Below are 13,097 nucleotides of genomic sequence, written 5' to 3' on the forward strand. Positions count from 1 at the left end.
TATTTGAGGGAGTTGACAGGTACAAATTGGGCAATTATGTCTTGTTGACTTTTGTATCTTTTTCAGGTATGTAAGATAATTTTAAGCCCTTATTCTGGGGATGAGCTGGTGAATAGTATAATGTCTGTCCAGATCTAGTGATACAGCTATTTGTTAGATTCTTATTCCAGTTTAATGTCTCCTTTAACTGTTCTGATAGTGCTGGCATACTTATGTTCAACTGTTAACATTTGTAGGTTGCTGCTGTGTTTCGAAAATCCTTAAAGCTAACACATGAGGGTCGCAGACAATTTGCATCTGGAAAAATAACCAACCTTATGACGACTGATGCTGAAGCCCTCCAGGCATGTTCTATTTAAACCCTCAAAAGCATGCTCTCTCTCTCTCTCTCTCTCTCTCACACACACACACACACACACACATATGTGCGTGTGTTTATCAGCTCTAATTCAAAAACCAGTGTGATTCATATGATCATCCTACAATATGAATTGTATGCATATCAGCTCTAATTCAAAAACCAGTATAACTTATATATTCATCCTTACACTTTGTGTATTGTTGTCAAATTTATGTATACAATCATATTTCGAAACACTAATATAAAACAGACATGATGCATGTACTGAGAGAAAAAATAAATAAAAATTAGTAGATTTAAGATTAATTTCTTGAAAGACTAGTATTTTAAGAGAAGGGTTACTTTCATCATTAGGGAAACTGAATCAAACAAAACTCTTGAAAACAAATACTATCTCCTCAATCTTTGAGAACAAAAGAGGGTTATTCTCATAACCACTATAGGAGTACCCTTTAAGCAGTTGCACATTAATTGGTTAGGTCATGATATATGGGTTTTAAATTCTTAAATTACAACCTAGGCAGAAAGTTTGCCTTCCTATACCAGTTCAAGAAAAGAAAAGAATGTGCTATCAGAATCTCCAACATATCGTTTTTTCCCCTTCTAGAAAACAATAATTTATTGATAATATTTAGGAATCAGAAGATTACAGAGAAAGCAAGAAATCCTTTGAAAAGAGGAGAAGAAAAAAGAGAAAGATAATTCCTCCTAGAAGTGCATCTAAATATCATATCTTATTAACATCTATGGTATGCAAATTGCATGAAATAAAATGCAGGAACTAAATGACAATAGAGATGACTACTTGGAGGGGTGAATTTATTATAAACCTCCAATTGCCTAGCAAAGTTCATTCCCCATATTATTCTGTTTGGATCTTAGATCATATTGAAACAGAAATAGTGGAAGTATTTTCCTTTATAAGAAAAAAGCTTTAGTAGAAGGAAAAGAGGTGAGTGATTATTTTTCAATGCCTTTGTAAAATTAAAAATGTTGTCCACCCTATAATCTCCATCTCTTTATGGTTTAAATAAGACACAATTATTTTTAAGTCATCTCAGGGGTTGTGTTGTTGATGGAGGAGGAGAATGGATTGTTAAGCTTGCTGGTTTGGGTTTCTCCAAGCTTGGGAGAGTTTCTGTTATCTAATTTTCTAAGCTTCTGAGGGGATTAGAGGGCCTTAGAGATATGGCAGTGGATTCACTGCATTATTGACCTAGCCAGAATCTAAAGAAATTTTTCTGGCTAAAGAAATTTAGAGTGTAATCTCTCTTTTATTGTTTGTTTAGTAGCTCTTTTGGAAAAAAGATTCTAATACATGGACTGGAATTGAACTTGGAACCTTTCCATCCCCACCTAATATCTCTTGCCACCCGAGTGAAATCTTAAAAGCTACTTTTCTTCTCTTTTCCTATTAAAGAAGTGAGTGATTTACTTTTTCAAGGCACATCAAGGTTCTACACAATTAAACTGGATTATGTTTAACTTTTCAGCTTTAAGGGCAACAGAATCTAAATGAAAGTTCAGTCCCTGGAACATAGAAAATTAAGGGCTTCCTCTTCTTTTCTTCTTCTTTTTCAAACTTGAGGTGAACTCCCATGTTTATGCAATGTTTTCAGGTAAGGAAAATGATGACCATTAGCCTCCCAAACTTTAGGCTTGGCCTCTCTAATTGTGGATGACAAACCTCAACTCTTCCACTATCCAATTTCAGGTTGTTAACAAGTTGAATGCATTTTGACTAAGGTTGAAGAGGAGGATTTGATATGATATATTTAAGCTTCAATGAGTTCTTGTCATTTTTATCACAATGAAGTCTTGAATATTGTTACATCTCTTGGATAAAGAAAAAAGTATTGTTACATCATCTTAAAAAGGACATTGTTAAGCTTATAGATGGTGTTCAATGTGTTTAAAACTATAAACCATAAAATATAGATTTTGGTGAATGGTCAACTGCCTGAACCCAAGCATTCTAGTTCAAGCAAATACTAACCAGTCTTTGAATTGCCTCGTGAAAAATCATTAGTAAACTATCTGAACCCGAATTTTCTGGTTTTCTAATTGCTTAATGAATTATGCATCTTTTGGTCGGTGTGGAAGGCAAGGAATAGAATGGCCTTCATCAATGGTGTGCTTTTGATACAAAGACAAAAAGTTATTTTGTATGCTTTCTTTGGTCAGAGACAAAATTGTTTATAGACGATTATCCTCCGACTTTAGTTAGTTTCTTTGATTGGTTGGGCTCTTGTTGAGGTTGTTTTAGTCCCTTCTGTCATGTTGTTCTTTCTCTTATTTAAGCCGTTTTGGCGGTGGGTGTATAGGTATTGTTTACCTTGTGTTGCTCTTTTGGCGCCTCTTTTTAATATATATTCTCCTTTATCTATCAAAAAAAAAAAAAAAAAAAATTATGGAAGTTTTTGATTTATTAATACTGCATGATAATGGATTTGCAGTATTTTTATCAGAAACACACAATTTATTACAAATGAATTGAGGACACAAGGAGGGTTGTGCGCTATCCTTCAAGTCAAGAACTACATTTTGGACATAGGGAAAAGGAAATAAAAAGATGCAAAGAATCCTTGAACTGGTACGACTTAGGGAGGCATATATTTTCCCAGAAAAGCCTTTAGCAGTAAGGCACCGTACTTGGCCAACTAATCTGTTTTCTGGTTGGCTATTCCTTTTTTTTCTTTGTTTTTTTTTTTTTTTTAAATTTATCAAAAACGATAATGTGTTAGAAATGGATAAAGCAAGTACATGAGAAGAATGCAGGATTCTCCCCAAATTTACAAAAGCTGATAAAAAAAATGAAAGATTGAACCTTCTCTAGTTTTTAGTACATCTATATAGAACCACTTGAGAATATTCTATATGAAACCTCTCATCTCTTCTTGAGGATTAACTTGTCTCCTTTAAATAGAAATCAAAACAAATCTCTTCTATTCATCATCCAAACCCTTCTGGCCTGCACATGGAATGCTAGTCAAGCTGAACAACATTGAGAGGAATGCTCTTAAATACCATGGTACAAGAGGCCTGGAAAGATGAATAGAAATGAATTAGATCCCACAGTGTCTCTGAAGTCCTCCACTTGTCCTTGAAAATTCTAGCATTTCTTTCTACACAATCCATATCAGAGTGAGACAAGCAATTTGTCATAGACTTTACGTCTAATGGAGCCTCCCAAACCCTTATATGAGATGATCATCATATTACATAAGCTCTTGGAAGGAACTCAATCCAAACTAGCTAATGTAAATAGCTTGTGCCAAAGGGTTAAAGATGATCAACCGTTTCTTCACTCTCCATGCACAAAATGCACCAATTAGGGCGAACGGCTTTGTAAGGTCTTTTCAATTGTAGCATGTCATTGGTGTTTACCCTCTTGTGTGCCATTAGCCAAGCAAAGGCTTTGACCTTAGACGAGACATCAAATTTTTGGTTGTCTATTCCTATTATTGGAATAGAGAGCAATGCAAGTCCTTGGGGAGATTAATGACTTTGCACAACCAACCATCCAGTTTCTAAGCCCTTGCTTCCTGTAAGATAATCTAGAAAGAACAATGGTGGAATTAACTTCCACTATAAATTGCTAAAACCCAAGTACCTCACCTCTGCAAACCTTCCAATGGTTAATATCTGGGTCTCAACGGTTAATTCTCTAATGGTTCATTGATGGATACCCTGATGCTCTCCAAAACCATATTTAGTAGAAGTCTAAGTTTTGATGGCATTGCAATATTAAAGGAGGATATCTAAGGACCAATATGAATTCAAGCTAATTATATATTGAGAAGACTTCAAGATCCAGTTTCCTACTACCTGGACTCTAGGGAAAAAATCAATTGAACCTAATATCTAGTAATGATTTAAGTTACTGATTGACTTAAAAAGCTTAAGCTGTTACGATTTGAGCCCATATTTGTACTAGGCTAACAACTTCCCTTATGTGTGACCGCATACCTGCACACGGAGGGACAATTAGATGTGGAGATGCAAGTCGAGTGACCTAAAAGCTTAAGTTATTAGGATTTGGGCCTGCAATGAGCATATGGGGACACAAATTGATGACCTAAAAGCTAAAGTTCTTTGGTGACCTAAAAGCTTAAGTTTTTAGGACTTGGGCCCACAATGGGCATGTGAAGAAACAAATTAGTAGCAGCCGTAGATAAATAGATGGGAATAGTATCAGTAGGGGGGGACTTGAACTCAAGACCTCTAGCTTTGATACTATATTAAGCTAACAATTGACTTATAAGCTTAAGCTGTTAGGGTTTGAGGCCACAATGTGTACCAAACTAGCAATTTATATTCCAGAAATATTTTGTATGTGTTTTCCATTTGTGTGTTTATAACAAAAGTATGCATGAAAATCAATTTAAGGTCAAAAAATCTATTTGTCATTATAACCACTTCTAATCAGTTACAAACATGGTACTGTAAAGTTTTGAATAAGGAAGTGGCATTAATCCTGCAGTTTTGAACTGTAGTTCAATTTGTTCTATTTGTCTACATTCAACTTATAGTAAAATCAATGATATCTTTTGTGTATATGTTTCTTTGCATAATGCTATTTGCTGAATTTGTTATGATGTTGCAATAATGAAAATGAACTAAGGAGCTATATTGCCGTGATATTATTATTGGAAATAAAATAAGAAGCTTGTAATGTAACTATGCAACTGACACAACGGAACTTGTTTTTAGGCTATTTCTTTTACATGGAAACTGATACAACATGATATCATTTGTATTTCAAAAAGTGGTATATCAAATTTTTTTATGTACTTTTTGATATTGTTCTTGAAAAACCTTTTGCTCTGTTTAATTATGTGTAGAAGTTTCTTGGTTGATCCTATGACTGAATCGTCTCTTTATTCTACAGCAAATATGCCAATCACTTCACACTTTGTGGTCAGCTCCATTCCGTATCATCATTGCAATGGTTCTTCTTTACCAGCAGTTGGGTGTTGCTTCACTTCTTGGTGCACTAATGCTCGTTCTTCTGTTTCCAATACAGGTATGTGAGTCTCCCTCTGGTTACCTTTCTCTTTTTTCCTTGTTGTCCATAGCGCCCATTTTAAATTTGTGGACTTCATTTTCTTGATAATCTTCTCTCTTTCTACTAATGTTCCAATTTCTCACTGTTGGTATCGTTCTAGTTTAGGAGATAAGCATAATGCAACAACCAAGTTATGATGTTCCTATGTTAAATAAGGGGTAGAAGTAAAGAAATGGTTAAATTTAAGGTATCTACTTTGACTATCCCGTTATTTTATCTTGGTCATGATAAGGAGTGGGGATTCAAAACTAGAATGAAATGTAAGAATTTTAGATATATATATAAATATATTTATTTTGGGTGGGCAATAATTTGAAATTGAGATATAGCTATCACATTATAAGGAAGATTTTATGAAATTAAACTATCAGCCATGCTATATAGCATGGAATGCTAGAGAAGCGGTGTGGGAGGGTAGGGGAGCCTTCTTTTTAGATTTTTGAGCATCATACCTCTTACTTTTGTTCCATGTCTATTTTTCTTTTATTAATAATCTCCTTCAATTAATTTGTCTTTCATCTGTGTTATTTTGTGGGACAGACTGTAGTGATCAGCAGAATGCAGAAACTATCAAAGGAAGGGTTGCAACGTACAGACAAGAGGATTGGCCTCATGAATGAAATTTTGGCTGCCATGGACACTGTAAAGTATGCTTCATTTAGAGAAGGGTTGCTTAAAAAAAATTTCAACAGTATTTGGCAGTTCAGAAAAGGATAACTCTGACCATCTGTGCTGAAATGATGCAGGTGCTATGCATGGGAGAATAGTTTCCAATCCAAAGTTCAGAGTGTCAGGAATGAAGAATTGTCATGGTTCCGGAAAGCATCATTTCTGGGAGCAGTATGACATAAAACACTTCGAAAAGATTTCCATTTTGATATTCTCTATAACAAGAATGCCAAATATGCCAATAAATTCTAATATAATATATGTCTTTCAAGTGTTATCTAGAAATATAATTTTTGTGATACCATCTATTTAAATAATTGATTTGTTATGGTGAATAGTTGCTATTGCATGGATAACTATGTTATTACAATCTGGTTTCTGCATTATATGCATAATGAACATGCTTATGTATAGGCATCCTTACAATCCTTTTAACAAGGACAAGGAGTCAAGGACATTAACTTGTCACTGTCAGACACTGATGATGTGTCTGAAAAGGATTCCTGGAAGCAAATCAATTTATGCTTGTTGGTGCCTTAGATGATCTCTTATCAAACATTTGTGACTATTCTTACAATAATGCTAAAATGCAAAGATTGGGCTTCCCTTGTTACATAGCCTACAATTGATAGCATCACTATCGATAAAATATTTAACTTTTGTCTTGGATTGTACCTTTTTATTGATTCATTAAATTGGTAAGACAACTAGTGACTTAAGAGCTATGTTCCACACAAAACATAACTATCCTTTTTATACTGCAGACTGGTGAGCATGTGTGTTTTTATCTGATATACATTGTTCATGCTCTATAGGTTACTGTTCTTGTATTCCACATGTAGCCCTCCATCCATGTGCACGTATATATTAAGGAACCATAACATTGTTTACCTTCTTATTTCCTTTATTTTTTTCCCTGTTGTTTTGCAGTTTAATGTTTTTATGCTAAACAGCATTCCAGTTGTAGTGATTGTGATTTCATTTGGGATGTTCACTCTGCTTGGAGGGGATCTCACACCTGCAAGGGCATTTACATCACTTTCTCTGTTTGCAGTCCTACGGTTTCCCCTGTTTATGCTTCCTAATATAATAACCCAGGTTCTGTCTTTTTCCACCTTTGTTGCATTCATGTTTTTTCCCATCTATATATGTGTGTGTGTCTGTAGATATATATATTATGTCAATTATGTTTATCAAAGAATATTGATAAATTTTGTTGTTGAACCTGCTCATGTTAGTTTCTGCTCTCTGCCCTTTGCAGTATCATTTGACATGAATAGTGATATTATATATTGCTCTAGTAAACTAAGGGAGATACTGGGAATTTCTTTGTTTTTTGTTTTTTTTTAGGTGTATATCAGGGTGGAGTGGAGGTTGTTTGGGTTTGATTAGTTAATACTAATGGATTGGTAGAGACCAGATAGCCATAAAAAATACAAGTTATAAGAGAGTTGTTCCATATTGTCTTAATTCTTAACTTGCTTGCATATATTGTGATGGTTGTGAACTTGTGGTCTGCTGATATGATCATTTCTCCACCATCAATTTTGTTCATTTCACTTATTCTTTCTCCAGTTTATTTATTTATACATTTGAGAAGTTACTGGTTATATTCTACTGTTGAGTCTTGAATTGCTGGAATAATCAATGAAATACTTTCCTTTTATCACTGCAAAGGTTTAGTGCAATTATTTTGGAGATTAGTTTGACATTTGGTTTTTCCTATTCTATTTTTCTTTTTTCTTCTTATGTTGATTACTTTGTTTCATTCACATCCTTTGCCTTATTAATTAGGTGAAATAGAATTTACTTAAATATGAAATGTAAACTGGTTTTGCATTTGAAGCTTCTAATGTTTCTTTAGTTTGACAGGCTGTAAATGCAAATGTATCCTTGAAGCGACTGGAGGAACTATTCTTAGCTGAAGAGAGAATTCTTCTACCAAATCCACCTCTTGAACCTGGACTTCCAGCCATCTCAATCAAGAATGGATACTTTTCTTGGGATTCAAAGGTCTATATCTTAACTTTTTGTGTGCGGCCCCCCATACTCCCCCCCACACACCCCCCTGCCCCCGGGCCCCAGCCCCACACACACACACAGAGACATGGGTAGTAATTCATACTAGGGTCATCAAGAAGTGAAGATGGTTCAACTCTTTTGCACTTAAAGAGCTCGTCTTAAATATTTTTCAGGCTTTTCAGCCATTTTATAAAATTTTATGAAGAGTATGGAAGTATTCTTGGCTTTTAACAAAGCCTTAACCCAGCAAAAAAGAATTTCATATGAGTAAAGATATTGATGAATAATTCAAAAGCCTTTTTGCAATTGAAGACTCTACAGTTTTTTAATGGTGCAACCTCTTTCCTTCCACCCACCCCACAATCCTGGCTCCCCAAGCACAGGTGGGTCTGGTCAATTATAGTATTGCAACTTTGAAGAGATCCAAATGCTCATCATCACTAGTTTAAATGAAAAGTTTATAAATATAAGAACCTTTTGTTATGATTTTGTTGTCCAAGATGGCAAAAAGAAGAACTGAAGAATAGAAGGGAGGAAGATGAGTGGGGAAGCCATAAAGTTTCCCTCTTGTTCATGATATTTGCATTATATGGCAAAAGCTATTCACACCATTGATTAATATATGAACTACCTCTTGCCACCATCCATAGGATTTGTAATCAAGTCTGTTATAAGAAAAATATGTACTACTTACATCTTATAATCTAATACCATGAATAAGTCCTGTTGAAGAACAAAACCAAAACTGAGACATAGAAATGAAAAAATAAGAAGCAACAGCAAGAGAACAAAAGATAGGAGCTCTGTTATCCGAACTGGACCCAGGCCACTGAGTTGGTCTCACAATCTCGTGGCCTGTTTGGTCAATTTGATTACTTTAGGAATGGAACTGGATTATACTGGCATAACCTTTCTGAACCAGTTGAATGTTTGCAGCCCATTGTAAACTGGGTTATTGGGCTGTTGCTTTTATTGGTAAAGATTAGGATAACTTAGAAAGTGGAAAGACTTGAATGTGGGACCTGCACTAGAGCTTCCATCCACTGACCCATATTGAGCTCATTCCTACCATTGTTACCTTATGCCTCCTTTTAGCATGTGTGCACTTATAGGATATCCAAAACAGTTTAAGTCATGATTGAATCCATCAATACAATTGACCCAGATGTTAGATTGGTGTTGCAATCTCTTGCCTTGACGTTTGCTACAGCTCTGCTAACTCTAGTGTTTACACAAGCATGCATGAGCACACCGCATCCACACAGAGACATTTGGAAGCATATAAGGAGAAATTTATTGCTGGGTTGTGCATAATGATATTTTGTGGGGCTTCATCCTTTTATGCAAAAAGATTGGCTCATCTAAGGACCTAAACCGTATTGACTTGGGTGTTCATGTGTGCTTTCAAAGAAGAGTTTGAATAAAAAAATTTAATGGTATTGTGCTTGATTCTATTGTGCATCCAAAAAAAAGTAAAGATTTATAACATTTTGGATAATAATCCACATGATGCTAGGGATGAACACACACCCTTACTAATGAACTAGCTTAGGCATTTGCAAAATAAGTCTTAGAAATTCCTGTTTAGCGAATAGCACATATCTGATACAAGCAACCCAACAGCTTATTTGTGAATTATGCCTTGTGTTATAAGATTCGTGGATGAGAAGATTTGAGTCACATTTTGAGGACCTTTTCTTGTGTATTGCCACAAATTATTATCTTGAGACATGCTTCTAGACATGTCTTAAAAGCAGGTTTTGTACTTCTCCAAAGACAATATTCACTTATACGTTGTTCTTTCTGTTCTCAATGCGTTCAATGGCATTTGAAAGTTTGCTCCATAATTTCTAGCAATCATGCAGATCCAAAATCTGAATCTTTTGTTCCAGGCTGACAGGCCTACATTGTCGAATGTCAATTTGGATATACCAGTTGGTGGTTTGGTTGCAATTGTCGGCGGTACTGGAGAAGGAAAAACATCACTTGTATCGGCAATGCTGGGGGAGCTGCCTCCAATGTCAGATGCAAGTGCTGTTATAAGAGGAACAGTTGCTTATGTTCCACAAGTTTCATGGATTTTCAATGCCACTGTGAGTTTCAGCATATTTGTTCTGCATTACTATCTATTTCTTGTCTAATGATCAGGGGCTTACAACCAATCTTCCCATCCTTGGTGATGGAAGCATGCTGATACTTGTGATAAATATGAAATAACTGCTTAACCAAAAAAAAGGAAGGAAAAAAAATGAAATTACCTAGCTCAACATGGTTTATGTGGGCGGTTAATCTAGCTCTTGGATCCAGGTAGATCATAATAGATATGAAGTCACACACTATCCCTTTGTTATTAAATTGCTGTTAAGTGAATTGGTTACCTTTCTATTTCTATCTTTGCAGGTGCGGGGTAACATATTATTTGGATCTCCCTTTGAAGCAGCGAGATATGAGAAAGCAATAGATGTGACTGCATTGCAGCATGACCTTGACTTACTGCCTGTAAGTTTGTTCTCAAGAGTTGTATCATGTTGCAGTTCTCTTGAATTTGCAAATTCCTGTATTACTCATAGTTTGTGGCCGTATATTTTTTGGTCATCTTACATTCTTATTTGTTAGGGTGGTGATCTTACTGAGATTGGTGAAAGGGGGGTGAATATTAGTGGTGGTCAAAAGCAACGAGTTTCCATGGCTAGGGCAGTATATTCCAATTCAGATGTGTACATATTTGATGACCCTTTAAGTGCTCTAGATGCTCATGTGGGTCGACAGGTAATTATTTCATGTTAAATAATGTTAAATTACTTGAGGATCGCTGTTATCATTATTGTTTCTACATTCTGCTTTATACTCGATATGATTTGTAGATCATGTTATAGCCCCAAACATGCCCATCTCAGTTGTGCTTAAAATTATTGGTCGAGTTTGTTAGAAACAACATTCTTTATATTGAATCCTGAAGATTATCTTGAACCATAGAATTAACTTGAGCATATCATGATCTTATGAAATGGAAACCTTTTAGATATGTGTATGTGTATTGAAAAGACTGTTTGTAGATTGGATCCTTTTTTTTTTTTCTTTTGATAAAAAACGAAGGGAAATGTATTAATAGAAGAAAAGATACAAGAGAAAGATGAGATACAAGAGAAGGATGAGAGGTCCTTCCCTCCAAAACAAAAACTGATCAAAAGAGAAAACACCCAACTTTAGAAAACTAAATACAAAGAATAAACCCTAACTATCTCAAACCACTGAATCACAAACCGTAGTCCAGTTGAGCTGTAGAACACTAACAGGAACTCCTCCAAAAGCTGCAGTACAAGAGGCCCAAAGAGAGGAATAGAAATGAAGTAAATCCTGTAACATCTCTTCCATTCTCCCCTTATCCTCAAAAATCCTAGCGTTTCTCTCTTGCCACACCATCCATAACAAAGTGAGGCAAGCGATCTGCCAGAGTGTCTTGCCTCTAATTGAGTTCCCCAAACCTTTAAATGCAATACATCATGTCCACAATACTCCTTGGTGGAACCTAAGCCAACCCTGCTAGATTGAAGAGCTAATGCCAAAGCCCTATAGGTAAAGGACAATGGAGAAAAAGGTGGTCGATCGATTCTCCATTTCCTTTGCATAGAATGCACCACTAAGGACAAAGGGATTTGTAGGGTCTTCTCAATTGCAACTTGTCATTGGTGTTTACCTTCCCATGTACCACTAACCAAGCAAGGGCCTTAACCTTTGAAGGGGCTTTCGAACTCCACAAAAACTTGGCCAGAAGGAACAAAATAGGATTTGAGAAATTTGACAAGGCTAAGAAAAAAGATTTAACGGAAAACAAGCTTGATGAGGACAAAGACCAAGCTATTGAATCTGCCATAGAAGGAGAAAAATGCATTGAACTAAGGGAGGACATGATTCTCTGAAGGAGTTAAATTTCTATATCAGTAAGATTACGACAAAAATTAAAATTTCAGTAGAGTGAAAAGGAATTGCCAAGGACAATTGAGACAGTGAGGTTTTTCACAAAAATAACTCTATAAAGACCAGAGAATTGAGAGCACAAAGTTTGGTTACCCCACTATATATCTTCCCCAAAACGGATTCTCTCCCCATTCCCCACCACTAGGTGAATAAAAAGGGAAAAATCTTGGAAAACTTGAGCAATAGCCTTCCAAGGATCCTTAAACTAGGTGATTTGAAGAGATATACCTTAAAAGTTATTGATTTATTCAATTTATTCTAATTAAGTTGGAGTCATAAATAAATTGAGCTACAGTGATCAACTTATCTTTTCTATTTTTGGAGAACGTCATAGACACTCTAATTCTGTATTTGTAGAGGGGAATTTGATACTATATAGAGTGCTAAGATAATTTGTGTTGAGTTGCCAACTTTCCTGAAAGCTTAAGCTGTTAATATTTTGACCCCATATTGTATATCACATTCTAACAACCCTCCTCATGCATGACCGTGTCCTTGTACATGGAGAGACAAACAGGCACATGCCAAGGACACTCAAATTCTGTATTTGTAGTGGAGAATACAATACAGACTTCTAAGATAATCAGTGTTAAGTTATCAACTATCTTTCCCATAAGCTTAAGCTGTTGGGATTTTGGCCCACATTGTATATCATGCTCTAATAGCCCCCTCATGTACAGTTCCATCTCTGCACTTGGAGAGGCAAATAGATAGGGAGACAAATTTTCACTTAATAAGGGCTTTGCTACCATGTTGGGTTACCAACTTTCCTAAAAGTTTTAATTGTTATAATTTGGGCCCACAATGTATATCATGTTCCATCAATAAGATTTCTAAGGATTTAAACAAATAATATTTTTGCTACTGATGTGGCTTGATCTATGTACAAATACGTTTGATCAATTGTACTAAGTTTCTGCTCAATCACTAAAGCAGAATGGTCATTGATCAAGATGAGAAATGTTACTTAAACTGACTAAGCAAGAGTCCCGATTAATT

General features: G+C 35.5%; 1 protein-coding gene across 2 annotated transcripts in view; it reads left to right on the plus strand.

Annotated features, from left to right (window-relative positions):
• LOC100251535 (ABC transporter C family-like) overlaps positions 1 to 13,097 on the plus strand; it is a 44,296-nt gene that overhangs the window by 17,591 nt on the left and 13,608 nt on the right. For both annotated transcript variants that reach the window (XM_002280783.4, XM_010657404.3), the window contains exons 12-20: positions 237 to 344; positions 5,253 to 5,387; positions 5,970 to 6,076; positions 6,176 to 6,269; positions 7,029 to 7,196; positions 7,971 to 8,111; positions 10,013 to 10,213; positions 10,521 to 10,619; positions 10,737 to 10,889. In XM_002280783.4, coding sequence (XP_002280819.1) covers positions 237 to 344; positions 5,253 to 5,387; positions 5,970 to 6,076; positions 6,176 to 6,269; positions 7,029 to 7,196; positions 7,971 to 8,111; positions 10,013 to 10,213; positions 10,521 to 10,619; positions 10,737 to 10,889 — 1,206 coding nt within the window. The remainder of the gene's footprint in view (positions 1 to 236; positions 345 to 5,252; positions 5,388 to 5,969; positions 6,077 to 6,175; positions 6,270 to 7,028; positions 7,197 to 7,970; positions 8,112 to 10,012; positions 10,214 to 10,520; positions 10,620 to 10,736; positions 10,890 to 13,097) is intronic.

This window comes from Vitis vinifera, chromosome 10 (assembly GCF_030704535.1).
Source record: "Vitis vinifera cultivar Pinot Noir 40024 chromosome 10, ASM3070453v1".
In the NCBI taxonomy this organism is placed as follows: Eukaryota; Viridiplantae; Streptophyta; class Magnoliopsida; order Vitales; family Vitaceae; genus Vitis; species Vitis vinifera.